The 27,261-nt window shown below is 31.6% G+C and overlaps 2 protein-coding genes across 13 annotated transcripts in view; both read left to right on the top strand.

Annotated features, from left to right (window-relative positions):
• LOC106666357 overlaps positions 1-10,669 on the top strand; it is a 46,552-nt gene extending 35,883 nt beyond the window's left edge. For all 10 annotated transcript variants that reach the window (XM_014393496.2, XM_014393501.2, XM_024229466.1 and 7 more), the window contains 13 exons: positions 823-925; positions 1,267-1,328; positions 1,832-1,944; positions 2,028-2,239; positions 2,403-2,511; positions 2,580-2,659; positions 3,861-3,924; positions 4,049-4,133; positions 4,192-4,290; positions 8,849-8,975; positions 9,049-9,196; positions 9,257-9,340; positions 9,399-10,669. In XM_014393496.2, the coding sequence (XP_014248982.1) occupies positions 823-925; positions 1,267-1,328; positions 1,832-1,944; positions 2,028-2,239; positions 2,403-2,511; positions 2,580-2,659; positions 3,861-3,924; positions 4,049-4,133; positions 4,192-4,290; positions 8,849-8,975; positions 9,049-9,196; positions 9,257-9,340; positions 9,399-9,551 (1,439 nt within the window). In that variant the 3' untranslated portion in view covers positions 9,552-10,669. The remainder of the gene's footprint in view (positions 1-822; positions 926-1,266; positions 1,329-1,831; positions 1,945-2,027; positions 2,240-2,402; positions 2,512-2,579; positions 2,660-3,860; positions 3,925-4,048; positions 4,134-4,191; positions 4,291-8,848; positions 8,976-9,048; positions 9,197-9,256; positions 9,341-9,398) is intronic.
• A 3,672-nt stretch (positions 10,670-14,341) lies between these two features.
• LOC106666401 (F-box/LRR-repeat protein 6) lies at positions 14,342-26,825 on the top strand. Of its 3 annotated transcripts, none has more exons than XM_014393579.2 (9): positions 14,342-14,410; positions 24,064-24,902; positions 24,975-25,138; positions 25,202-25,371; positions 25,432-25,572; positions 25,636-25,803; positions 25,861-26,077; positions 26,138-26,297; positions 26,398-26,825. In XM_014393579.2, exons 2-9 carry the CDS (start codon positions 24,157-24,159, stop codon positions 26,588-26,590), a joined length of 1,959 nt encoding a protein of 652 aa, XP_014249065.1. In that variant the 5' UTR covers positions 14,342-14,410; positions 24,064-24,156; the 3' UTR covers positions 26,591-26,825. The 3 variants fall into 3 exon arrangements, with proteins under 3 accessions (XP_014249065.1, XP_014249064.1, XP_014249066.1); XM_014393578.2 differs by having other exon boundaries at positions 14,362-14,467; XM_014393580.2 differs by lacking the exon at positions 14,342-14,410 and adding an exon at positions 22,389-22,490.
• Positions 26,826-27,261: the final 436 nt, after the last annotated feature.

Here is a 27,261-nt window from a genome sequence, read left to right as displayed (position 1 = left end):
CTCCCACATTATTATTATTAATCCATTATGTTTAGTGGTCTAATTGACCAAATTACTTCTTTCAATTAATTATTCTTTTTATGTAAGGTCTTGGTTGTGATGACAAAATTATTGTCACGAACTGGATTTGAACCCATGACCTTTCTGGCTCAATACACCTCTGCTCTAACCACTTGGGCTATCGTGACTTCAATCCACTCGGACTCCAACTCTCCATCTCAACCTACAACCTTTCAAATTTTCCCTTTTTTTGCCATTTTTCAAAAAATCATTATTATTATTATTATTACAGTATCGACAGAAAATGGATCAAATCAAACTTCTGGATACTGTTTTTCTGGTCTTTGACAGACTCTTATTACAGTTTGTTTTAATTTTTTTTTTTTTTTTTTTTTTATTAATAATTAATACACTAATACATTGAAAACAGGAAAAGTTTTCTAAACCTGAACTTGAAATATTTTTGAATAGTATTAACCAAAAGACCTAACAAAATTGAAAATGTACTGACATGAAGTAATCATTGATTTATCAATTATATATAATCAATGTATTTTCTTTAAGTGCCAATAGTATTCAAAACAAAATAGCCATAGTTTTGTTGGTTGAAAATTTCAATCTTATCATAAATCGTATCGTGAAAGATAACATTGAAATTGTATAAACAAAATTGAATACAAACGGATTTTTGTTTTAAAAATATATCCTTATATAAGGAGATATTCTCTTATAAACTAAAGACTTATTTTTATTTATTGTTCTACCCTAGATGGATATAACTTTTTGTATATAAACAAAATTAACACCCCCGTTGTTTTACAGTCAGAGAAATGCTCGAGTGTGCGAAGGAGGTCTCTGACAGAAGGCCACACATCACAGAATTTTATAATTTTACATCACAAATCAGACGTTCCCATGATAGGGGGTAAGTATTTTATAACGGTTCGTTTATAATTATAAATGAGTTAGCATTTGTTCCTACTATTGGGGGCTAGACAATAAGAAAGCCCGTGTACAAATTGCATCATGGTTATAAATAATCTATACTCTCTCCCACCAAATATTGTTGAAAATTACAATTGTTATCATATTTTTTAAAAGAAAAATTGCCTCATGTCTCTATTTTTCTCAATATTTACACGGTCTAATAGAAAGAGAGGCTACTACTTTTTATCGCCACGATTTACTTTTTATAGTTGTAATTTTAATTTTTTTGTTGTTAACACATGATAACATTGTTTCAAAATTTTATGTTTCAAATCAAAGGAACCTTCACCAACTGAACAAAAATGGTGATCAGAAAAAGAGAAGACCTCGGAAAATGTCAAGTAAGCATCTAGTTTCTCATATTTTTTCCCTCCATTGAAAAATATTCAAAACCTCATTTGGCATCCACATCTCTCAGGCATTTTGAGATATATTGTAAATTTTGAAGTAAATTATTTTTTGATATTTCTATCTTGTATATTCATAATTAATAATCAGGCTTGATAAATTCAATGTGGATTAAACCTGTTTTATTTTATTTCAAGTCTTAAAGGGAAATGCTGTCGTTATGGTAAAAACTAATTTCTTAATGTTATTGGTTTATGGCCTTTCTTTAAGCAAAAAGTTATTTGGATGTTATAACTAAATTCAGTGTATTATGTTTAAAAGTAGTAATAGTAAACTAAAAATATCCATTCATTTTTAACTACAGTCTCTATGGGTAAAAGTTTGACTTAATTTTATTTTGTTCTCTTGCCATCAAAACAGGATTTTATAATATTTTATATATTTAATATATATATTTTTAATGAACATTTTGTATTAAAGAAATATTTTTTTACAGAATATGTCTCTCCACATGATGTATTCCTTGGAGGTTCGTGCAATCCTACAACTTGGCGTCATGATGTAGCGATACCACTATTGGAATCGCTCAACATAACTTATTACAATCCAGTGAGTTTTTCCTTCTTTTTCTTTTAATAAAAATATTTTAGTCAAAATTTGTAAGGAATTGAATAGTTGGTCCATTATTGCAGCAAGTCTCAGAATGGAGGGCGGAACTCGTCGAAGTCGAACACAAGGCGAAAGAAAGTGCCAAAGTTCTATTTTTTGTTCTCGACAAGTGCACGAGGAATGTCGTTGGCATCATCGAAGCGGCACATTTCGCAGGCAGCCGCCGTCCCCTTGTTCTCGTCGCTGACAACTACACGGCTGACCAACCAGTAGGCGGTGAAGCAATATCACACACGTCAGTAAATGTACATATTTTAAAAGTTTTTGTTTGCCATTTGTTTTGTTGTTTATTTTTTTAATCGATATTTTTAACTATTGTACTTTCATCCAAATTTTGATTGTATTATATTTTATTTATTTATTATTATTATATATATATATATATATTTTTTTTTTAGTGAGTACGAGGAGCTTTGCAGTGGTTTAGCCACATTAAGAGATCTTTTAGAGCTTCAAGGAATACCGGTGTTCAATAATATTCCATCTGCCATAAATTGGACTTCAAAGGTGCTTCAAAATTTTCTATAATTTGAATAATATTGATTCAAAATTTTAATATATTATTTATTTTTTAGATTTTGAATGAATACAAAACTATTCCACAACGCAACAATTTAAAAAATTCTTTATTTTCTGAAGACACAATAAGAATAAGGTTTGTATTTTTAGGATATTGTCAAACCAATGCAATAATTTATTTCCAATATTCAATTGTCTTTCAAGTTCAAGAAAACAATTTAATGAGGGTGAGTGGAAAAAAAATGACTGTTCCCTTATAGGATTTTGATTGGAACTATGGCAGTTTTTATTTCTTCCAATGTCTATTAATGAAATGAACCATAGCTCGGAAGAGGTGGGTAATCTGAAGGAGCTAGGTCTGGTGGGAGGTGTGTTAGGTGCTCAGTACTGTTTGTAGGAAAATATGTAGTCAATAAAAAATTCTGGCTATTCACTGAAGCTTGGTATCGAATCTCTGAAATGTATATTGCAGTTGTTCTGAATCAAGCAGAACAAACAGTTCAACAACATTTAAAAAAATAAAATAAAATAACAGCAAGGTCCGTACAAAAGACTATCAACTATCCATGCTGTATTATGGCCACATACACTTTTGTCATAACACTTTGATACATTGTTAAATATTGTATTTTAAAGGAGCTATAAGTGTATTTCCAAATGACATTATTACCGCAAGTTGCGCTTTTTTTCACTTTCCTGACTTATCAGTGGCAATGCTAACTTAACTATAATGGACCTGTTTGTTTGACAGTTGACTTCTTGTGGGATCCAACATCTCATAGAGTATATTTGTGGTATCGACAAGCCTTGAACTTTCTTTTTACAGTTCTGGTTGTTTTCAACAGCTAAATTAAGTTCTCCAATACTTGATGTTACCAAAATTTCATATATCAGCATCATTTGTGTTGTAGGAATGTTAACAGAATATAAAATGTAAGTAATATGTTTACAAAATGATTCACTATAATAAACGCATTAAAATAAAAACAACAACATTGGAAGGCAAGGCGAGAAAGAAACTCAATAAACATTTATGAAAGTGAAACAATCAATTTTTTAACTCACTCTTTCTATTTAATTCTAAGATAAAAATCGTCAATACAATGCTCTCTCCCTAAACTGATTATCGGTACTCTGAGCATTCCAGTTCATTAGTGATGACTTGTAGAATTAAAATCATTTAATATTGACAGCAATTACACTTTTTTTAATTTTAAGTAACAATTCTACTATCAGTTTCATATACTAATTAATTTAAAAAATTAAATTATTTAAAATAAAACAAGAAAACGAAAGAGAAAATTGATCCTTAATTTCCATTTAATATAAATTTTCAGAAAACTGAGGGAAATTTTTGAAGATTTAGAGCCAAATGGGAGAGGAGAAATTAATCTTAGTGACGTAAGTCTGATATATTGTCACTTTACGGTTTTCAAATTGAAATTATCATCATTATCGAAATATCATTATGCTGTTGTGTATCATTTCTTTGTAGTAATAGACTTTTTTTTTTTTTTTTTTTTAGTTTTATCTTGCCTACCAAAAGCAGGCTTTGCTAGCGAAAAAGCATTCTTTGATAGATCTGAGAAGTCATTTGTCTTCGTCGAAAGGTAATTTTAAAGAAAAACAACTATTGTAATTTTTAACAGCCCATTTTACCCGTTTTAGATGTGAATCCTGAAGGAGTAAAAATAAATTTTGACCAGTTCTGCTCTATAGTGAGAGATCTTAAAAGCACATCAAAGTCCAGAAACGGAACGAATGAAAGTGAGCAAAGTTGTTTTACTTCTAGAATATTCCGTCCAATCTACCATATTTTAGGTACTAACAACTTATCCTGGGTTAACTGAATGGAAATCAATTCAATTGCATTGTGCAGCAAAATAAATATCCTGATCCGAACATCCATGTTAAGCATTCTCATAACAAATCACATCAAAAAATAATTTCATCCTTTATTAATAGCCAAGAGGTATTTTAAAACAAAACAAGTTTTTTTTTTAAATTACAAATTAAATTTTGTTAGTACATGTGTTGAATATTTTCATATGTACACAAGTAGAATTTAAAATTTCCTAATATCAATCTTATTTGTATCAATAAATAAGACATTAATTAATTCTTGTAAATATTAAATTTCCAAATTCTTCAGTAAAATATTTCTTGACAGTTATGAGTAAGGACAAAAGCTTTTTCACGAAATGGATTGTTCCCATACAGAGCTTTTTTCCTTTTTTGAGATGCCACCCTCCTCTTTGGAAGTCAGAACGCAAGCATGGGGAGAAGCTTAACAGCATGATTTACACGCTTAAGCTCAATATTTCGCATGTTTATAAAAATCCGAAGGTCAGTAAGGAAAGGGTAGACGAAGTCTGCTATAAAGTATCTACCCTTGAAAACCAATTGAAAACGATACATTCTCTCGTGCAAAAGAATTTCGAGCAGGAGTCTTCAGACCTTATTATGCGTTGCAGGAACTTGAGTGAACTGATTGATTGTATCCGTGACGACGTATTCCAAGCGTACTTAAGCCTCACGCCTGCTCAGAAAGCTGCTCTCAACTGCAGGAGCAAACAGATATCCCTTGTATTTTCAATACTCGGGATTTTGGAAAATGAAGTGTGCAGCGTTGCTAAAAGGCTAGATTCAAACTATGCCGAGTCCCAGATAAAACCTCTGCTCGCTCCCTATATAATCCGGAAATCAAGATTCGCTGGTAAAGTCAATAAACTTCTCAAAGACATTGATAGAAACTCTGATTACAATTTGAACTTTTGCTGTTGTCAAATCCGAGAAACAATCGACAAAGGAACGGATCCAATTGAATTTTCCAAAGTCGAAGCCGGTAAAACTGGACAAGGCATATTAATGAGGGAAACGTCGACTGCGTCTGTCGGCACAGACTTTCTTGACTCGATTTTCTACTTTAACTTGAAATCTGCACCGGGAAAAACTGTACATTCGGATACAAACAACTCATTTCTTTCGGTCAAAGGTTCAAACAGTCACAACACCGCTCATGACTTGAAATAGTTAAGAAGCATCACTACTTTGCTCACTGTAAAGCACCATTTTGTCATCATCTGCTTGAAGAAATGAAAGCATAAGCTTAAACTGTCCACAAATTTCACTGGATTATTTTTGACACATGTTCAAATTAACAACAAACAAAAAAATTAATTAAATTGTCATATGTCTAACATACTAATATTTCTTATTATATGCCATATTATTTTAACAATTATTAATATAATTTAAGTATTAAAAGAAATTTAATATTGATTTGTTTTTAATCTTATACCAGTTTGTATTTCATTTTATTCAAAATCTTTAAAATGTAATCTGAGAAAGGTCCTCCAACCCTCTCATGGTGCTCCATGATATGGCAAAACGGTGGTTGTTGTCTGTGTGCTTGGCTGGACAATAAGCTGAACAAGGCAGCTAATACTGTGATGTCCCAACCCCTAACTACCCACCACAATCTAGCCCTCTGACGCTGAAAATGCATTAAAAACATGATTAAAAGAAAATGGCAGCGTTGGTGGGCCTGGTCTGCAGAGAAGCTCTTGCGATTTAAGAGCACTGATGATAGGTGGCACTCGGAGGATCTGACACATAGAAGAGGAGTCACTCCTCCTCCTCACTTCAGTCCTCCCCTGATTAAGAATAGGCCATGCGAGATTGACATTTTTGGGCACCGGATATGAGAACTGTACTTGAGTACAGCAATGAGTATTTGGGTATCCTGTTCCGATTTTTAGAGGATTTTTTTTACTGTATACAGTGTGTTCAGCTACTCATGTTACAAACTTTGCCAGTAGATTCTATATTCAAAATGGAACCAAAAAGTCCTAATTATGGTGGTAATTACACCATGGTATTCTATATATGATCCGAATCTCAACAATTTTTGAGTTATTTTACTTTTTCTGATTTTTTAAGATTTCATGACCTTGCTTAAAATAAACAATGATAACTCCAAAACTAAAAGGTTTTGGACAAATCCATTGAGACCATTGAAAAGTACATTAAATTTCCAATAAGATGTGATCAATATTAAACTTGTAAACATTAGTAAAAAAAAACATTTTAGTGGCAAGTTTTTTTATTTTTTATTTTAAAGTTGAAAAACTTACTATGGTGATTGTAAACTACTATTGCCAAACCTAGAGACCAGCAAATTTCAGAAAATGTACTCCATTTAATATCCTTTTTAGGGTGTAATTGCTTTTTTAATTACTTTTTTCAAAGATGAAGCAATTGGTCAAGGGAAAAAAACGTTGCTGAAGGATCGGTAAGGTGGAAAGAATAGTAGTTTAGAATCACCATAGTAAGCTTTTCAACTGTGAAAAAAAATAAAAGTTTTCAAAATTCTCGTACTAAAACGTTTATTTCACTAACGTTTACAAGTTTAGTATTGATCTCTTCTTTTTGGAAATTTTTATGTACTTTTCAATGGTCTCAATGGATTTGTACAAAACCTTTCAGTTTTGGAGTTACCATTGTTTATTTGAAGCAAGGTCATGAAATCTTAAAAAAATCAGAAGGTGGAATAACAACGAATCTGCTGAAATTCGGACCATAGTTAATTAGGATTTTTTTGGTTCCATTTTGAATGTAGAATCTGCTGGCAAAGTTGTAACGCGAGTAGCTGAACTCCCTGTATAATACTTTACTATGATAATAGATACGATGATAATAGATATCTTGTTTTGTTTGACTCTTGAGATTAAATGCATTTATTAGCATGAACGTATGTGTGTAGAAAGAGATGTTAACAATTTACTTATTAAAATACATGCAAAATTTAGGTCTCTGGGGCCTTTCTTACACAACATGTAATTACAGTTATAATACTTGTTTATAGTCGCATCAGACATAAAATAAAAATAACAAATTAATGTAAAATCAACAATGAAGTAAATGACTAAATTGAGAGTAAGTTAAACTTACAAGTTATTCAATCAATTAAGATTTTAAGTTGAAAAAAGTCAGTGTCACGAGGGGGATTCGAACCCACAACGAAGTCACGATAGCTCAAATGGTAGAGTAGCAGCGTATCAAGCTGAAGGTCGTGGGTTCGAATCCCACTCGTGACACTGACTTTTTTTATCTCAACTTAAAACCTTAATTAATTGAATGTTATTAATTGGTCAAGCAGACCACGAAAAATAGTGAACTTACAAGTTAGATTTTATACAGAGCATTTTATTATTGAATAACATTGCAAGAATAAATAGACTTTGGCTAAGTATAGTTAACGGTATATAAGTTTGTAAAATACAAATTGTATAAATAAAATTACATATAGATTTTTCGATTCTTAAAAACCAGATTATGAACCTTCTAGAGTCAGAACATAATTCTATTATTTAAAAATGAAATAAACTGCTAATAAAATGATTAGTAACGTTTTACAAGTTAATGTAAAAGTATATAATAAAAAATATAACAAAAGTGTATAAGTATATAATGTGAAGTTAGCTAAGTAAATATAGATAAATGCTAATTTGTAATATTATATTCAAAACTATTTACTTAATAAGTATTCTTTAACTTTTTCTTTGAATGATTTTATGTTTTTTATTTGAACTATATAATTCAGTATGGAGTTAAAGATGTTTGAAGCTTGTATTTTAAATGGATTGCTAAGTGGTTTTTTTTTCTCTGTTTTGATAGATGAATTAAGTGAGTAGTTCTTTCGGTGTTAATGTTATGGATATTGCATTGTAATTTAAAATGTGTAGAGATTAGGGACCGTTAATCGATAGTTATGCAGATATCGCGAGATGCGGTCGGGTAATTTAAAATGATCAAACATGTATTACGTTACTAATGAATAGATTTGTAAGTCTTTAATTTTTAACATTTTTAATATCACAAATTTGTCATATATTTTAGAATCATATTTTAGGTTAAGGATGTAACAGATGCACATATTTTGTGATTTTTGAAGTTTATTTTGTAATATGTAGTAGGGAGGGAGAGAGAGAGAGAGAGAGAGAGAGAGAGAGTGAGAGTGAGAGAGAGAGAGAGATTATGAGTGAGGAGAGTGTGAATGGGTTTGATCTGGAGACAGATTGCATTTGGCAGCTGAAATTCCCTAGTTGTTGATAGGCCTGGAGCCAACCTCGGAGGCTGGACCGATAAGACCGAGATCTGACTCCAGACTGCCAATACCCGGTGGGGGGGGTCTTAAGATCGGTAATTTATTGTAAATTAGAAAAACTGGAATTGCATCTCCACCTTTGTACACTCCCATCCAATCCTTCTTTACAATATTTTTTTAAACACTATTTAAAACAAAATTAATTGATGATTTTAGAGCTAAGTGTGTGTTGTAAGTCAAGAAGTCGTTCACGTATAATAGAAGATAAGCGTTACGACATTTATGTTGGTGGCTCTTGCCTTGATCTTGATTGGAAAAATAATATCGCAATTCCTCTTCTCAAGTAAGCAAATTAATTTATTATTTGTATGCATTATTATAATTATTATTAAATGTTGTGTGGTTTGTAAATGTAGTAAAAGTGGATTGAGGTACATAACAGCAGACAAGGAGATACTCAATGTCAGTGGAGCAACACCGAATGAAGCAAGCAAGATGGAAAGCAGCAACTTGCTTTTATTTGTTATAACAAGTAGCAGTCGGAGTCTAGAAACAATGGCATTGGTTTGTATTTAAAAAAAAAATTATTATTGAATTCTTAACTTATGTTTACAATTTTTTCAGGCTTCTTACTACATTGGGGCCAGACGAAATGTTATACTTTGTATTCAACGCCTTCATGATTCAGATTTGATCAACGGAGAAAAAGTGAGTAGAATCATTGCAACGAGTGGTTTTGTGTTGTTTAACCTTTTCTTTTGGGTAGATGTCGACGTCTGCACTGAGCGACTACAACCGCGGAAGAGTTTATCTGAGAGATATGGCTCTCAGGAACGGCATCGAGGTGTATGAAAGCGTATCAGAAACCGTCCAGAAAGCAATTGAAAAGTGCACAAGCAGGGGAAGCAGTACTTTATAATATATATTTTTTAATTTACCTCTATGATAAAAACATCACAAAAAATTGTGATAACTTGAATAATTTTAAGAAGTAAACACGGTGTAAAATTGATTAAGCTGTGAAATTTTTATTACAAGAACTTTTTATATCTTCAATGCATGGCTTTCCAAAACAAGAAAAAGTTGCGCTTTAATCAAGCCTTTAAATAAGAAATCTCATTTGAAATATGTATATTTTTTTATTGTTCATTAACAGTTTTTTGTTTAATTTTTTAAATGACCAAGACATGCTGTATCATGTTTCAATTAAAGCTTTTATTTTACTTATATGTAATATCAAACTTAAAAATTCTAAAATATTTAGTTTTGGTATAACATAAGCATAAAAATTAATTAACGTTTCTAAAAAAATAAAAAATTAAAAAAAGCACTGATAGACATTTTGTTTCCATTTGTAGGATTATTACTAAAACATCACATTGTAAATAAGGGCAGGAAATTAGAATAGTGCACCTATTGCATGATAAAGATTTTTTTTTTTTTTTTTAAGTATAAAGGAAAAGTTGGAATGAAAAGAAGGATCAAAGGATGCTGAATTTTAAAAAGATTTTTTTCAGTTAAAAATGTAATGAAAGACCAGTTAAGTACCTGAAATATTATAATGAAGATTGCTTATGTTGTGTTTGTTTTTGCAAAAGGTTGTAACAATAAATTTAAAACTTAAAAAACGAGCTAAGATGATAAAACTAATTGTTAATTTATCCCAACAAACTTAGATTGTAAAAGTCTAATAATACTCATAATTTTAAGTATCTTGATATAATAATTTAGAATTTTTATAAAATTAATTTTGAAAAAAAAACTAAAGAAAATACTAAAGTTTCTAACTAATGTACTTAAATGTTTTGCATTTACATATTGTGTATATTTTCTCAGCCGATTGTATTGTACGATTTATGTAAATCATTGTAGGTAAAGGCGCTAATTTTTTTTTCTTTTTCTTTTTTTACTTGTGAATTGTATTGTTTCATTTTTTCTCTCATTGTCTCACTCAAATTATGTTTCTGTTTGAATGTTAGAAATTATAAGTTCTGCATTTTGTTTTAACAGTTAAAGAATAAAAAATATAAACATTTTTTTTTGCAAAATTTAATTACTGATGCCTCGCCTAAAAAAATATATATATAAAAATCAGAAGTTGATTTTGCTGGAACAGTTAAGAAGTAAAGTCTAACCCGTCAGTTTTTATAAGGGCCACTTTATAGTACTTTCTCAGATTAATATATATTAAAATTCTTAAAGGAATACATTGTAGATAAAATAATCAGATAATTTTAATAAAAATTTCAAAAAATTTGTTTTAAGTCAGTACAACATCAATGTTGAAAAGTGTCAGCATAAATCATAAAACATAATACAGTACGATTTTGTAATCATGTGTCATTGATAAATCAAGCCATTTTGCACTAGTAGTAGTATGTTAGTATGTATTATTTAAAGACAGGAAAAAGGATACACATGAGAGTCCTCAAAAAAGCTTTGGGAGTTGGCAAAAAGCATTAAACTTAAGGAAGAGTTCTATTCAACAATGAAGATGCACAATAGACCAATCCCAACCATGGTGCATATTTCATAAAAGGGCAGCTCATTCTAGAATTAATCTATGTATCTATGCTTTTATAAATATTTTTGGCGACTAAATAACATCTTTCAATTAATTAATCTTTATGTAAGGTATTTTCAATCGGATCACGAAATCTAATGAATTTAATAAGTTAAATGAAGTATATCTTCACTAAGCTCTCTGTGACCATTTCATTTGTCGCCGAGAATCAAATAGATTACACGACATTTGAAAAATGGCAAAAAGGAGGGAAAATTCGAAAGGTGGGTTGTGATGGGAAGTTTGTGTCCGAGTGGATCAAAGTCATGATAGCTCAAGTAGTAGAGCAGTGGTGTATTTAGCCGAAGAACATGGGTTCGAATCCCGCAAAGGACACTGACTTTTTTATCTCAACCAATACCTTAAATAAAAATTAATTAATTGAACATGTTTGATGATGTTGAAGATTTCCTAATTTTTCCGGATTGGGATTTTAATGTTTAAACATTTGATACAAATTAAATTTTTGTCATATTGTGCTCACATATTATCAAATTCAATGTAGTTGTCCTAGTAATTTTTTTTAAATTTATTTAATTATATCTTGACTTTTTGATTCTTTCCCAGTATGGCCTGACATTTACTGATTATCATCCTACCACTTATGCAGTTATTGATCTGTACTTTCGGTTTACAAAGTGTAAGACAAGTTATATTAAAAGCAACTATATTTTACCTTTGTGCCAAATGCTAATACAAGTAGGCAAAAATTAAAGCCAAATATTCTTTAGGACATAGGTTAATACACTTGATCTATTTCAGTATATGAGTCATTCGAGTTTACAAATAGAATCATCCAAATATTGATGTAATTCCTGCTTTTGTCTAATTGACAATAGTCTTGTCTGTACAGTCACTTAGGTTGGGCGTCAGGGACTATGTCATTTTATCCCAACTCAATCAGTTCCTAAATCCAAACTGATTCACACTTTCTTTCACTCTTAAATACATTATTTCTTATTCACTTACTATTTCTCAATTAGAGTGGTAGAGTAATCAATATCATACTCTACGCATATTACTAAATCTAATTATATGTCAATGGGGTATTCAATATTCATCATCGGCCCTTTCACACTACACATTTATACCAATAAATACATTGAGTTTCATTATACACAAAGTAACACAAAACGAAATATATATAAAGAACTATATACAGTAAAGCAGCTGTTTCCTCTAAAAATTAGAACAGGGGACACAAGTACTCGCTTTGGAGATACCATATCTACCTTTGACATGATCTTACATTTGAATTATATAGTAAAAATGGCTAATATAGCAGATTCACATGTACATTAGGTAGTGTATGTGCGACCGAAACCAAAAACTAATACTTTCTGGATAAAAGATTGGTCATATGTGGCTGAAAAGTATGCTGTTACCAATAATTTGGATTTCTTCAAACTGAAAGTACTGCAAGCAGATGTGAAAAATATACTGACGAGGTTCCAAGAAAAAAGATAGCTTCCTTTGGTTCAGAACTGGTGATTTATGAAAACTTCCACTTTACAAAGAAATGGTTCCTAGTAAAAACAAAAAGATGTAATTTATTATATTATTTTGACTCAATTTTCTGATTTTTTTTTCATTGCATTGTGTTTTGTATATGTAATTTTGATTCTATTTTAACTGTAAATCTTTTTTTATAAAAAAAAAAAAAAAAAGAGGAAAAGTGGGATCTTCTACAAGCCAGACACATATGCTGGCTTTGGCCCAAAACAAAGAAAACATCAGCTAAAGAGAAATTTATTATATTGTTTTGACTCAATTTTCTGCATGGCGTTTTGTATATGTGGTTTTGATTCCATTTTAACTGTAAAACTTTTATTTAAAAAGAAAAAAGTGGGATCTTTTTTACATGCTGGACGCATATGCTGGCTTTGGCCCAAAACAAAGAAACCATGCGCCAAAGTTGTAATTTATTATATTGTTTTGACTGAATTTTCTGTGTGGCATTTTTCATATGTGATTTTGATTTTACTTAACTATAAATATTTCATATAAAAGAAAAAAAAGTGTGATTTTTTTACATGCCGGGCACATATGCTGGCTTTGGCCCAAAACAAAGAAACCATGATCTAAAGATGTAATTTATGATAGTGTTTTGACTCAATTTTGCATATGTGATTTTGATTGTATTTTAACTGTAAATCTTTTATATAAAAAATTGCATGGTGTTTTGTGTTTGTGATTTTGCATTTTAACTGCCTGCAAATCTGTTTGTATAAAAAAAAGAAAAGAAAAACTAGGATCTTTTACAAGCCAGACACATATGCTGGCTTTGGTCCAAAACAAAGAAAACATGCTATAAAGATGTAATTAATTAATTTATTTATTTATTATATTGTTTCGTTTTGATTCAATTTTGCATACGTGAGTTTGATTTTATTTTAACTGTAAATCTTTTATATAAAAAATATATATATAAAATTGCACTATTCATCTGAACAATTAGTTTTAGCAAGAAACATCATCAGAAGAACTTTTGTGTCGCGAGTCAATAAAAATTCAGACAATGCCGTCCGGCGTCCGTCCCAATTCCATTCAGAATCTAGGTCAATCCAAGGTCAATTTCCATGATCCATGCCGGAAAAAAAATCGCGGAGGGGCCGCGAATTTGGGGGGGGGGAGAGTAAATTGCAATTTAAAAAAAAATTACATTTTAATTTTAAATTGAAAATTTTAATATTGATTGATCGGTGAGAAAGATCACTACCGAGAACACCTTACGAATCAACTACGTAGCGGTACGCCTCAACCTTATTTCAAATATTTGGACATTTAATCAATGCTCATCCCAGTTAAAAATGAGAGGCAGTGACTTCCCTTATAAATACAAACGTTTCGTTTTTCTTTTGATTTCTTGTTCTGGTAATAAAATGGCAAAGATTATTTGTTAATTTTGAAAACGTGATTTTTTCGAGGGAGAGAGTACTAATTGTGCTAATTAATGTTGTTTTAATGGAATCCGGTCGGGGAGAATGTTTCAAATATAGGGTTGTGTTTTAAAAGGTGGTAAATGGATTTTTTAAAATTAATATTAGAGCTAATTTTTGTATTTAATCGAGTGATTTTTCTATAATTTGTTGTTGGAAGGTGAAAATGGCATGGAAGAAATTTTTTGAACGTTGTCGAAACGGGTAGCGTTGCGTTGGCCCGACTGTCCCTTAAATGCCGCATATGTTTCCTGTTGTGCTGTTTGTTGATCGAAGGTCAGTGGCACTGTGTCATAAAGTAAATATTTTGAAATGTACAAACTTATTGAAAATGTAAGTATTAGAGATGGTCAATTATTGTTAAATGGGGCCCGCCGGGGGCGGATGGGGCGGTGGGCCTGTTTCCGCCCTCGGCCCCTTTCGAAATCCACGTCTTGAAACGATTTAAAACCTCGTACGGCGGTCGAAACTCCCGGAGGCCCCGTACGGCGGATTTGAGGCGTCGGCCTTCCGCTCGCCCCGGGGGACACGCGCCGCGGATAAAACGTCCCTCCGATCCGGCGGATTTGTCGAATTTCCTCTTGTTTCTAGCCGTCCAGTCCCTTTTGCCCGTCTTATACGGCGGATAGGGGCGACGAAATTAGGTTAACATGGTAAACACTCGAAATTTGACACTTTCCCTTCTCAAAAACTCTATTTTATTACATTTAATCCCTATAGCCGACTATTGTTGACATTCGGACGCCCAATTAAAAACCAATTTACAGCCAATTTCTGCACAAATTCGAAATATTCCCCAATTTGATAAACCTTATCTTTTTTCTGTCAAAGGTGTCAAATCTTTTTAAACAACTGGACATCTTTTCCATACAGTTCGACGCTAATTAATAAACGGCGTGACACTATTTAATCAATTAATTCTCCTATTAAGAATGTCACTTGATTTATGCCAAATAGTTTTGTATAAGTTGGATCTAATCCCTCCCAATAATTTAGTTTGTACTGACACAATTTTAATCCACTTAAATCAAACATAAAATTTATCATTAATTTACCACAAAATCTGGTTGCTTTTGGCATAAAACATTTATAAAACACCAGCATCTTCAAAATTTAATCGCTGCTTTTAAACAATTTCAGATGCATTCAAATTGCAATGAACTTCATATCAATCATGATCATCTTGACAGTTGTATCAGTGGTTTTCAATGATTTCCTACGCATTCAGGTTTTAATAAACCTCATGTCATATTTTATGTATCGCCGTAAATTTAATCCCCCACAAGAATTTGGAATAAACTGATATCATTTTAATCATGAAAACAAACATACAATTACCACAGTTTTACACCAATATCTGCATTGTTTTTACTAAAAATTTTTTTTTTAAATTCCATCTTCTTCACAATTTAATAAGTGCTTGTAAACAATTCCGGATGCAGTCAGATTTCAATGAATTTCATAATTCCATATCGCATTTTATGTGTAATATCAAATTTAAGTAACCCCCTCTCCAAGAATTTAGATTGTACCTACCAATGTTAATCATTTAAATCCAACATAAAATATATTGTTTACTATTTTAAACAGTTGGAATATAGTGGTTATTTAAAATTATACTTGGCGTAATACACATTTATTCAATTATTATCACTGTTTTATCAATGGTTCGGATAATACCCTGGTTTGTATTTTATGTAATACTTCAAATTTAATGAGCTCCCAAAGAATTAAACTCACAATTTTAATCACCAGAACAAACGCACAGTTTTAGTTTTTACTAAAAAAATTTAAACAAGATCCTCTTAAAAATGTTATCAGTGGTTTCAAACAATTGCCCATATATTCAGGTGTTAACGAACGTTATGGTTTATTTTATGTATTGCCTCAAATTTAATGAGAGCTCTTACCAAGAATTTGGTAAACTGATGTAATTTTAATCACTAAAACAAACATACAATTTATCATTTATTTACAATAAAATCTTTTGACATAAAACATTTATATGAGTCCAGCATCTTCAGAATTTAATCACTGTTTTTTAACTATTTCCAATACGTTAAAATTCCAATGAACCTCATGTCAATCATTATCATCTTATCAATTTTATCAGAGGTTTTGAATGATTTCCTATGCATTCAAGTTTCAATAATCCTCATCGTATTTGATGTATTGTCTCAAATTTAATGAGTACCCCACAAGAATTTGGAATAAACTGGCATAATTTTAATCATGAAAACAAACATACAATTACCAGTTTAAGTTTTACACCAATATCTGCATTGTTTTTACTAAAAAACTTTTACAAAATTCCAGCTTCTTCACAATTTAATAAGTGCTTTTAAACAATTCCCGATGCAGTCAGATTTCAATGAATTTCATAATTCCATATTGTATTTTATGTGTAATATCAAATTTAATTAGTCCCCCCCTAAAATTTGGATTGTAAGTACACAGTGTTAATCATTTAAATCCAACATAAAATATATTCTTTCAATTAATTTTTCTTTTTATATAAGGTTTTGGTTGAAATAAAAAAGTCAGTGTCACGAGCGGGATTCGAACCCGACGACTTTTTTATCTCAACCAAGACCTTACATAAAAAGAATAATTAATTGAAAGAAGTAACTTGGTCAATTGACCACTAAAATATAAATGGATTAATAAAATATATTGTTTACTATTTTAGATAGAATATAATTTTATTTAAATTTGTACTTGGCATAAATACACGTTTATTCAATGCTATTATGTTTTCTCAATGGCTCAGATAGTAACCTGATTTGTATTTTATGTATCGCCTCAAATTTAATGAGCCCCATCACTTTAATCACAAAAATAACACAATTTATCATAGTTTTACACCAATATCTGTTTAGTTTTTACTAAAAAACATTTATTAAACAAGTTGATCTCAAAAGTTTTATAAGTGGTTTCAAACGATTTCCCATGTATTCAGGTTTCAAGGAACTTGCTGTTGATTTTTGTATTGTTTCAAAATGAGCCCCCTCCCCCAAGAATTAACTGATATAATTTTAATCACCAGAACAAACATAAAATTTTAGTTTTTACTAAACAAAATTATACAATATCTCAAAAGTTTTATTTTACCCTTACTTTTAAACAATTTCCCATGTAGGTATTTAGGCTTCAATTAACCTCGTTATATTTTATATATTGCCTCAATGAGTCCCTCACAAGAAATCGGATTAAACTGATGTAATTTCACTCACTAAAACAAACATACAATTTATCAATAATTTAAAATAATTTTTTTTGACAAAAGTGTTGCTATAAAACATTTATAAAATTTCAGCATCTTCAAAATTTAACCACTGATATAAACTGTTTCTAGTGCATTAAAATTTCAATGAACATCATGCCAATGATGATCATCTGGACAGTTTTATTAGTGGTTTTAAATGATTTCCTATGCATTCAGGTTTTAATAAACTTTTATGTTATTTTATGTATTGCCTCAAATTTAATGAGTCGCTCTCAAGAATTTGGATTAAACTGGCATAATTTTAATCACAAAAACAAACATACAATTCACCATCAATTTACAATAAAATCCAATTAGTTTTGACATAAAACATTAATAAAATACAAGGATTTTCAATATTTAATTACTGCTTTCGAACAATTGTAATCATGTAAATCCAACATAGAACGGTAATGTTTATTATTTTTGACAGTTTGAATATAGTTATTTAAAATTATACATCAATGAATAGGTTTACTCAATGGTATAAAGGTTTATCAATTACTCGGATAGTAATTGATTTGTTTTTTCGCATTGCCTCAGATTTAATGAGGCCCCCCCCCAGAATTAAACTGATGTAATTTTAATCACTAAAACAAACATACAATTTTAGTTTTTGCTAAAAAATTAAATAAGATCATCTCAAAAGTTTTATCAATTCTTTTAAACAAGTTCCTTTGTAGGTATTCAGGTTTCAATGAACCTCAAGTTCATCATTAATTTACAACAAAATCCAATTAGTTTTGATATGAAACATTTATAAAATACCAGGATCTTCAAAATTCAGTGGTTTCAAATAATTTCCTATGATAGATTTCTATGGACTTCTGTTGTTATCTTATTTATTGCTCCAAATTAATGAGCTCCCCAAGAATTTGGAATAAACTGATATAATTATAATCTCCAGAACCAACATGCTGTTTTAGTTTTTACTAAAACAATTTAAACAAGATCATTTTAAAAGTTTTATCGATTTCAAACAATTTCTCATGTATTGTCTCAATGAACCAAATATTGTTTGATCAACCAAGTATTGACCCACATTTAATGATACGTACCATCTCGAGAATTTGGATTTAACTGACATACTTTTAATCACTCAAATCAAACATATAATTTATCATAAATATGCAGTGATGTATGTTTAATTTTTACTCTTTTTTTTTGGGTCCTTGGTCAGGACTTTGAAAAGAGATGTTTTGTCCTTATAGTTTGTGTAAAAAATTGTTTATTTTTGGTTCATTTTAGATTCCCAAGGATGGAAATGTTCAGAAATGAGGTTTTATCTATGAAAAGTATGGATATTTTTATGTTTAAAGATTTGTATAAGTATTTTTGAAGATATTTGGAGAGTTAATTTTTTTTTTAAACAGGATCGTCTTAAAAGTTTTATCAATGGTTTCAAATGATTCCCTATGTATTTCAATGAAACTCAGGTTGTCTTTATTGCCTCAAAATTAATGAGCCCCAAGAAGTTATATTTAACTGACAATTTCAATCATTTAAATCAAACAAATTTTATCATAGATTTTATCAATATCTATTCAGTTTTTCCTACCTAGTCAGGCAACTTACAAAATTCAAGTTTTGTCCTGATTGTATGTGTAAAAATTTCTTATTTGTTGTACTTGTTGGATTGTCGAGGCTGAAAATCTTTGTAAAAGAGATTTTTACAAAAACCCTTGGTATTATTAGGTAAAAATTTAGATTCTAATGGCTAAGCAGTTTTTATTAAAAACATGTATTAAATTTGATCATCTTAATAGTTTTAACAGTGATTTCAAATAATTTCCCTTGGAGTCAGTTTGCAATGAACCTCATGTTTATTTATTTATTTTTTTAATTGGCTCAAATTTAATTAGTTTCTCCCTCCCAAGAACTGACCTAATTTTATTCACTAAAACAAACATACATATCAATTGATTTGCAAGAATATCTGATTATTTTTTTTACATAAAATAGTTATTAAACTCCAGCATTTTAGAAATTTAATCACTTGCTTTCAACATAGAATATATAAATTGATTTATAATTTTTATGGTGTGGTTGAGATGAAAAAGTAGTGTCACAAGCAGGATTCGAACCACGGCCTTCGGCCCAATATACTAGTGCTCTTATCACTTTGATCCCCTGAGACACCACCTCATCATCTCAACATACAACTTTTTCAAATTTCCCTCTTTTTGCCATATATTCAAATATCGTTTAATTGATTAATTCGATTCTTGGCGACTGATGAAACTAGCTGATAGGTGACTGTGAAGAGCGCTGTTAGCTGTTTAATGAGTTGGTGACCCAGATCATGACAAAAGCAAATGTACAGTTTAATTAATTTACAACAAAATTGATTAGTTTTTATATAAAACATTTAGTAAACTCTAGCATTTTGAAAATTTATTTGCCACCTTTAAACAATTTCTATGCCTACAAATTTCAATCAGCCTAATGTCACATTGCTTTGGAATATCTAGTGATATTTACTGATACCCACTCTGATAATTTAGATTAAATTTACATAGTTGTAAAGTGTAAAACCAATAGTACAATTTATCGTGTTTTACATTCTGACCTGGAATTTGTTTGGAAAATGGGACCGTATTAATCATAAGAATTATCCTTAAAGCTTCATCAGTTGTTCAATGAACCTCATGTTCATAAATGAACAGACTGTCTGAATCTTTTGCCACAGTATGAAAATCGAAGATGGTAAAAAATATTTCTTGTATGAAATTTTAAAAGTTTTTAGTAGACTTTTTGTACAAATTTATTAAATGAAAGAATATTTGTATTTAATATATATTTGATATTTCAATTAAATCATTCATTGAAGTCAAAAATTTAAATATTTGTGAGTTGCATTGTGCTTCTGCAAAAAGACGATTGTAGCTTACATCAACATTGCCCCTGCAACAGGTCTCTCACCCTCTCGGTTGGATTTACATTGGAACAATGCCCAAGTGGCTCCTCCTGATATAGTGTTTGTTGACGCTGAACCCTGTTTCAATACTATTGCACATTTGTGGCCACATGTCGACTAGTGCGTACTAACCTGGTGGCAACTCGATGTAAATTGATTGATAATGGCCTGGCTACCTTGTTCTACCCTGATGACAGAAAAAATAATGTTCTGCATGATATCTAAATTGACAGAGTTAATTAGTTATGAGACGGGGTTAATTTTGATCATCTAGCCATGGATTGATAAATACAGTAGATACTTGTTATCTGCAAGGGATACATACCAAGCTTCACCGCAGATAACGAGAACTGTAGATAATATGAAAGACCTTGAATTTCAAGCTACAAAGTATTTTTTTCTAGTATACTAATCAGACACTTTCTATAATACAGGTGCCTATTTTCACTGCCATGTATGAACTTATGTACACATATTTCAGATTTTTTCAATAAGGAAAATACAATGTATGGTAACATGCATTCTCATTATTCCCACTTTCCTCTAGAACTCGACTAGAGGGGCAATTGCAGATGAGTAAAACATGGATAACAAGTGTGTACTGTAAACACATTTTAATTTAACTGTTAACTGTTGGGATTTTTATTGGATAATATGGGTAAATTTAGTCTAGATTGAATCCCTGGAAACAGCCATTTAGTATATTTTTATGTCCAGAAATTCCTCACTCTCTTCTCTTGATAGTTCTAGGTGTTTCAAACTAAATCTTGTTTAAAAATTCAGTGTATCCATTTCATTTTGGCCTCACAATTGAAGATAACTGCTTTAAGAGAGACTGCATAAAAGAAGGATTTGATGATAGTATATGACAGGTCATATTCATATTTTCAGGGGAAGCCAATTTAGTTGATACTTTCATTCCGCCATTCATTGCTTTGTAGGCATTTTGGAGTGAAAAGCTCTCCAGTGTATTTGCAGATGTAAGACGAGCTTTCGATCATCTCACCAAGCAGCACTTGGAGCTGCTCTGACTTTTTTACCTTTACCCGTAAAGTTTTTATGCGATACTAAATGTCAAGTCATCATGCACCGCTCAACTAGCCTGCCCATAGTTGCTGGAACTCTAAAGAAGTATCTTGGGCCTTCTCCTAGAACATCCAATCCTTTCTGAAACTATCTTATTCCTCCTGTACACAATTGCCACTAGAGACTACCCTTGGGTCATCTACATCCATTCATGCATTAATCGGCGATGAGCCATAGTCCATTAGCCCAGGGTAGGAATTTACTGCGCACCTCATTTATGCAGGTGGACTCCTTTTAATATGAAAGTAAAAACCGTTTCCAATGACAACCCTCGCCACCACCATCACAGGCCACTGCACACCAGCCTACCCTTCGATGGCGATGGCTTGTGGTGGCTGATGATGGGCCATTGAGGCCTGTTTACAGGCCCTTTCTTATCTATCAGAACTTTGTAAACCCATGTCACATTCCTTGAGCAGGGGTTCAATTCATAAAAGTTGAGACTTGAATGTGAACATATTACTTTCACCCTTTAATAACCAACTATCATCCATCATACCTTGGACTTCAACCTCCTATGCATCCAGTCTTTACAGTCGTATTCATTCACACTGACCTTAATACCTTATTAGTCCAAAATCTAGTCCAAAATCTCTAAAAACAACTACATGAAACCATTATTAAATCATTCAAACTATTATCATACTACCCAAATCCTTTTGGCAGAAACTTTTAATCCTGCACCCTTCAGGATAATCCTCATCATTTTATTTCCCTGTTGTATACCTACTGTATACACAATTTATTTGAGAGCAGTAATTAGGCCTTTGATCTTGTTTGATAAGCACATATCTGATTTTTATTCACATCTTCTTACACAGTTTGCTGTAATTTATTCCAAAGTGTGGGTCTTTGAATGCTTAAATTGTTTTTTTCTTTTATGCCATGACAGCCAATGTAAGATTAATTTATTTTCAGCTCAGACTGGAAGATTGTTAGTGCATTTCTCCTCTATTTTTGTTTACAATTCAATGCTTGGCACCGCCGTCTATCTAGTTTGATAGTTATTTACTTACTGATTAAGGTTTTCTATTACACAGGCATTTCGTTCGAGAGTTTTACATCACCCCATCTGCCAGCATACCAAGGTTTGTTTTGGATTGGATTCATATTCTATCTTCTGCTAATCTATAGGTTGCACAGTAACCAAATTACTCATGTGATGATTGTAAAGTTATATCGTATACAATCAGGTTGTGTTGTGCTGTAATCTGAGGACACTCAACGATTAAAACATATGCAGTGGTTGATCTGTTGAGTGATGCATCTAGCCAATGTATATTCAGTATCATTATTTTTTGATAAACCAAGTTTTGCCTTTTGTTGTCGAACATTAAACATCCAATTTGTCCAAAACTTCTTTGACATCGTTTTGACAATTTGCATCGTTTACAAATTTGGTTATTGTCCATTTTCTCAGCATCTTTGCACGCCCACAGACTGATTGATGTAATTTTAAGGATGATTGCAAAGAAATTTTTTATAAGGACTTCTTTGTAGTACTTCGTGATTGAATTTGTTTGTATTTATCTAATTTGTGTCAATAATCATCCAAAATTTTCTTTAAAATCGCTTACATGTTGTTTAGTGGAACGACAGTGATTTGAGATAAATGGTAAACCTCATTAATTCTGATCAAATCTATCAAAGTTCCCTTCTCCAATGAAGTATCTCTGCATTATTCTTGACCTGGACCCACCAGATCAGTAAAATTGTTAAAACCCTCCATGGCAGATTTTTGTTAAAATCATTTTTTTTTTTTTAGCAATCCTCTTTCACTCTATCTTACAATGGACTTACTTATTTCATACATTCATAGTGTAATTTCGTTAGTTTTATTGCAGGTTCAATGGTACAAGATGCTCAAGCATTTCATGAAATTACAAATGTGGCAAGGCAATTTACTTAAACATGCACAATGTTTAAACTTAACGTTAACTTAATTCTTTGCCCAAAATCTATTCGAAATTCATACTTTGACAAGACGATGTCAGATCACAGTTTTTGTAAAATGAAATGTAAACACCATTCTGATCTAATCAATTAAATCTTTAGATCTGCTCTTTGGCAGCCACCTGCTTCATGTTTCAGGCACTTATTTATTGTTTATTCATATAATTAAGTTTTGAAATATTGTGTGGTCTGAAAATCTACAGCTTGATCATCATCGACTGCCTATTCTCTCTGGTTTAGTCTATGATTAGTAGAGATCATAAAATACGAAAAAAACTATTGAGGATAAAAAGACTGAGGCATTCATTTATTAATTTAAGAGAGATGTACTGTAAATGATTAACTAAATCTTTTTATTTAAAAAAATATTAATAAACAACATTAATTACAAAAAAATTAACCAATTGTGTTCGGTATTTTATTATTAATATTTTAAACACACTTTGGTAGCCAGTGCAGCATTACAAATATATAATTGTATGTAATGTATTGATTTTTTTAAATGAAATAATGTGACAACTTTGTTATTTTAGGCTGTAACGAATATTTAATGAATCGCTCTAAATAATTTTTAAAATAAATTATTCTTTTTTAAGTTATATAATCCAGATTTTGTTTCAAATTTCAAGTATTTGATATTTTCACATGAAACAGATTTTTTTCCGTATAAGTTTTCACAAATGGTATTTTTTTTCTGTTCTGTTGTAGGTAGCTTTAAATACTGCACTTGATGAAAGAGTGCACAATGAGATGGTGATGTTCACTAAAACAATTTTGTTATGGGGAAATGAAACATAGACAATGGATGAAAGGAACGGTGATTGTTTTGAAAACCATGAAGACCTGTTTGCACCTCTAAGTGTGTCAGATTCTGAGCATGATTGCTTGAAGGACTTCCTGTTGGAGCCTCCAGAGGTGCAGCCGCCGGTTTTGCCTCCGCAACAGGTCCTACCTTTACCCACCCCATCTCTTCAGCAGGACTTGCATTGGAACAACGGCCAAGTGTTCCCTGCATGTAGTGTCGATATCGAACGATGTTTGTTACCAGTTAATAATAATTACACACCGGAGTTAGATCAAGTACCTGTTGCCAATGGCGATTGTTGGAGCCCGATTGCTTTCACCGCCAGTGCGAGTGAACGTACTGTCAGTTCGGACTGTGTCAGTTCAGAAACTATGTGTTCGCCGAGCGAAGGCACTAGCGACAGTCCGTCACCCTACAAGGCCTGCACCAGTGTCGAAGAACCTCAGAAAAAGAGGGGGAGGAAGCGGAAGGCCGGCTCTTCTCGAGGTCGGTTTTGCACGACTGTAACCACGTATCAGTCGCAAATATCCCCTGACCAAAATGGAATTAAAATTAGGATTAAAAAATCTTTGACTGAAGTTCCTCAGAAGGTTAAGAAGAAAAAAGTTAAAGTTGTTGTGGAAGATGATTATGTCGAACCCACCGAGCAGAGCCCTTGGGGCGACAAGATTCCTCATTTCATCCTTCACAACATTTTTAAAATGGTTACAAAAATTGAAGGCTGTGTCCCATTTCTTGTAAGGTAAGGATATACATTTTTTAAAAACACATAGTAAGTCATAAACAAATAAATTATAAATAAAATTTTTTATAGAGTATCGAGGGTATGTCGATTATGGAGGGAAGTTGCGATATCGCCGCGCTTGTGGCAGCATGTGGATCTTGCCAGTTTTTGGGTCAAAGACCGGGCCAAGAATGATCTCAAATTCCGTTGGTTGTGTGAAAACCGGCTTGCACTGGTCCACGACCTCAATATCGGTATGGTTTATCATCTTATTCTCAACTTTAGACAATGTTTATTTTTTTATAAAATTTTTTTAGGAGGATGGGAATTTGATGGAATACCAAGTATTCTAGACAAAATGGCATCTTCCTGTGGCGAGCTGAGAGGGATCAGCCTTGCCGGCTGGCAAGGCCTTAGCATCGACCACGTTAAATTTTTGATCGCCCATTGCCCTAAATTACAGAGGCTTGATTTATCGGCGATCAATGTAAGTTAATTTATATATTTATTAAACTTATTTTTTAATGTTAATATGTGTATTCATTAGCTTGAAATGGGAAACCCTAAAAGCGCAGTTTCTATGCTTTCTTTGGTTAACCTGGCTCAAGAAATGAGCGGACGGCTGACTCAGTTAATTTTGTCAGACAATAAACTGTCTGGAATTCCACAAATAATTTCTGCTCTTTCTGTAAGTATTCCTTTAAAAACTAGATTTAAAAAAAATTAAAATACATTTACGTTATTATTTTAGACAAATTGCCCGAATCTCCAAGTTCTGGACTTATCTAATGTAAGGACTGTATCACACACAACTGTGCAACTGCATATTGAAAAGCTGCAACAGGGTTGCCCCAAGTTGAGAGTGCTGAGGATAACCAACAGCCAAGTTATCCTTTCTTCAGTCTCTCTCAAAGAACAAGTAATTTTTTCATTCCCCGATTCAAGATTCATAAATTAACCGGTTTATCAATTTCAGAGTCTCTCAGAAGGATTTCCTCTCCTCGAAGAACTTAGTGTGGCCGGAGTCGTTGAAAATATGTCGACTAAACCCGTCATCGATGATGACGGACTACTCAGAATACTCAAGTCTTCTCACAAATTGAGACTCTTGGATGTTAGGGGGTGCACAAGGGTTTCAGATTCCTCAATCGTCAGAGTTCCTGCATGGGATCTTGAACATCTATTCCTATCAGGTAATTAAAGAGATAAAATCCGCTCAATTGAGGAAATGATTAATTTTGATACTATTATAGGTTGTAATGTGACAAGAGTCAACGATTCTGGCCTGGAGCTGATATGTCAAAAATGGGCGCATAGCCTTGTAGAGGTCGACCTCGGCTGGTCAACAGCCACAGAACCTCTTGATGCAGCAGTTTCTGCACTTGCAGAACACGCTGAAAAATCTCCATTAAGGTAGATTACAAAGTTCCACACACATTACACATAATAATACTTTTTTATATATTATTATTATTGTTTTTTAATAATTTGTAAAATTTAAATTTATCTCAAGGGTTCTCAATCTTTGCGGCTCATCGGTGACGGTGGAGCCGGTGAGAGCGGTGCTGACGCGCTGCCCCCTTCTGACATCTCTCAACCTCACCTCGTGCCGGGCAATGCCTCGAGGGATCAAACGCCTCTACGAAGGACCTGCTCTGAATCAGCTGAAGGAAACCATGCTAAAAGAACATTTATCTTCGGAATAAGTATTTTACTTGTTTTAGTTTTTAGAATTTGAAAGGAAAAACACAAAAAAAGGTGAGAAAAGATGAAAGACGCATACAACATGCAAGACTGCAAGTGTTGTGCAAGAAAAAACTGTGCTGTGTTATCTTGTCATTAACACAATTCTAGTGACTTCTGAGAGACGTTTTTATCAAATTTACATTTTGACATAGACAATTTTTATTTATTTTTGTTTTTATTTTACATCACTGAAGGCAGGTCAATTTTTTAAGTATGTAGAGAAAAAAATTGATATGTTAAGCGAATTCATTTTCCTTTAAACAAAAAATAATATATTTATTTTTTTAGTTAAAATTTGATTTTCTTGTTGTTGTTTTTGTACAAATTGTGTGTATTTATCTAACAAAATGAATTTTAGTTAAATATATTTATATATATTATGAAATTGAAAAAGAAAAAAATTGTACAGTTTTATTGTTTGCTCATATTAATTATTAGTTAATTACTGAATAATGTATACTGATGATAAAAATAGGAAGAAATATTTTGTTGAATTTTTAATAAATTACATTAAAATTATATTAAANAAAAAAAAAAAAAAAAAAAAAAAAAAACAATATACCAAAAAATACTCAGAAATATCAACACCAAAAAAACTAAATTTTAAAAAAAAATTATGTAAGAAAGAGGT

Source organism: Cimex lectularius, unplaced genomic scaffold (genome assembly GCF_000648675.2).
Source record: "Cimex lectularius strain Harlan isolate CLEC.00 unplaced genomic scaffold, Clec_2.1 scaffold236, whole genome shotgun sequence".
NCBI lineage: Eukaryota > Metazoa > Arthropoda > Insecta > Hemiptera > Cimicidae > Cimex > Cimex lectularius.
Note: the sequence above shows the minus strand (reverse complement) of the source record. Positions and strands in the feature narration are given on the sequence as shown.

Bases quoted from the DNA above. Each gene is read 5' to 3' on its own strand.
- LOC106666401 (XM_014393579.2), top strand. From the start codon at position 24,157: ATGGATGAAAGGAACGGTGATTGTTTTGAAAACCATGAAGACCTGTTT. The intron at 25,804-25,860 runs GTAATTTTTTCA...TATCAATTTCAG, and splicing joins CAGTCTCTCTCAAAGAACAA to AGTCTCTCAGAAGGATTTCC. The intron at 26,078-26,137 runs GTAATTAAAGAG...ATACTATTATAG, and splicing joins TGAACATCTATTCCTATCAG to GTTGTAATGTGACAAGAGTC.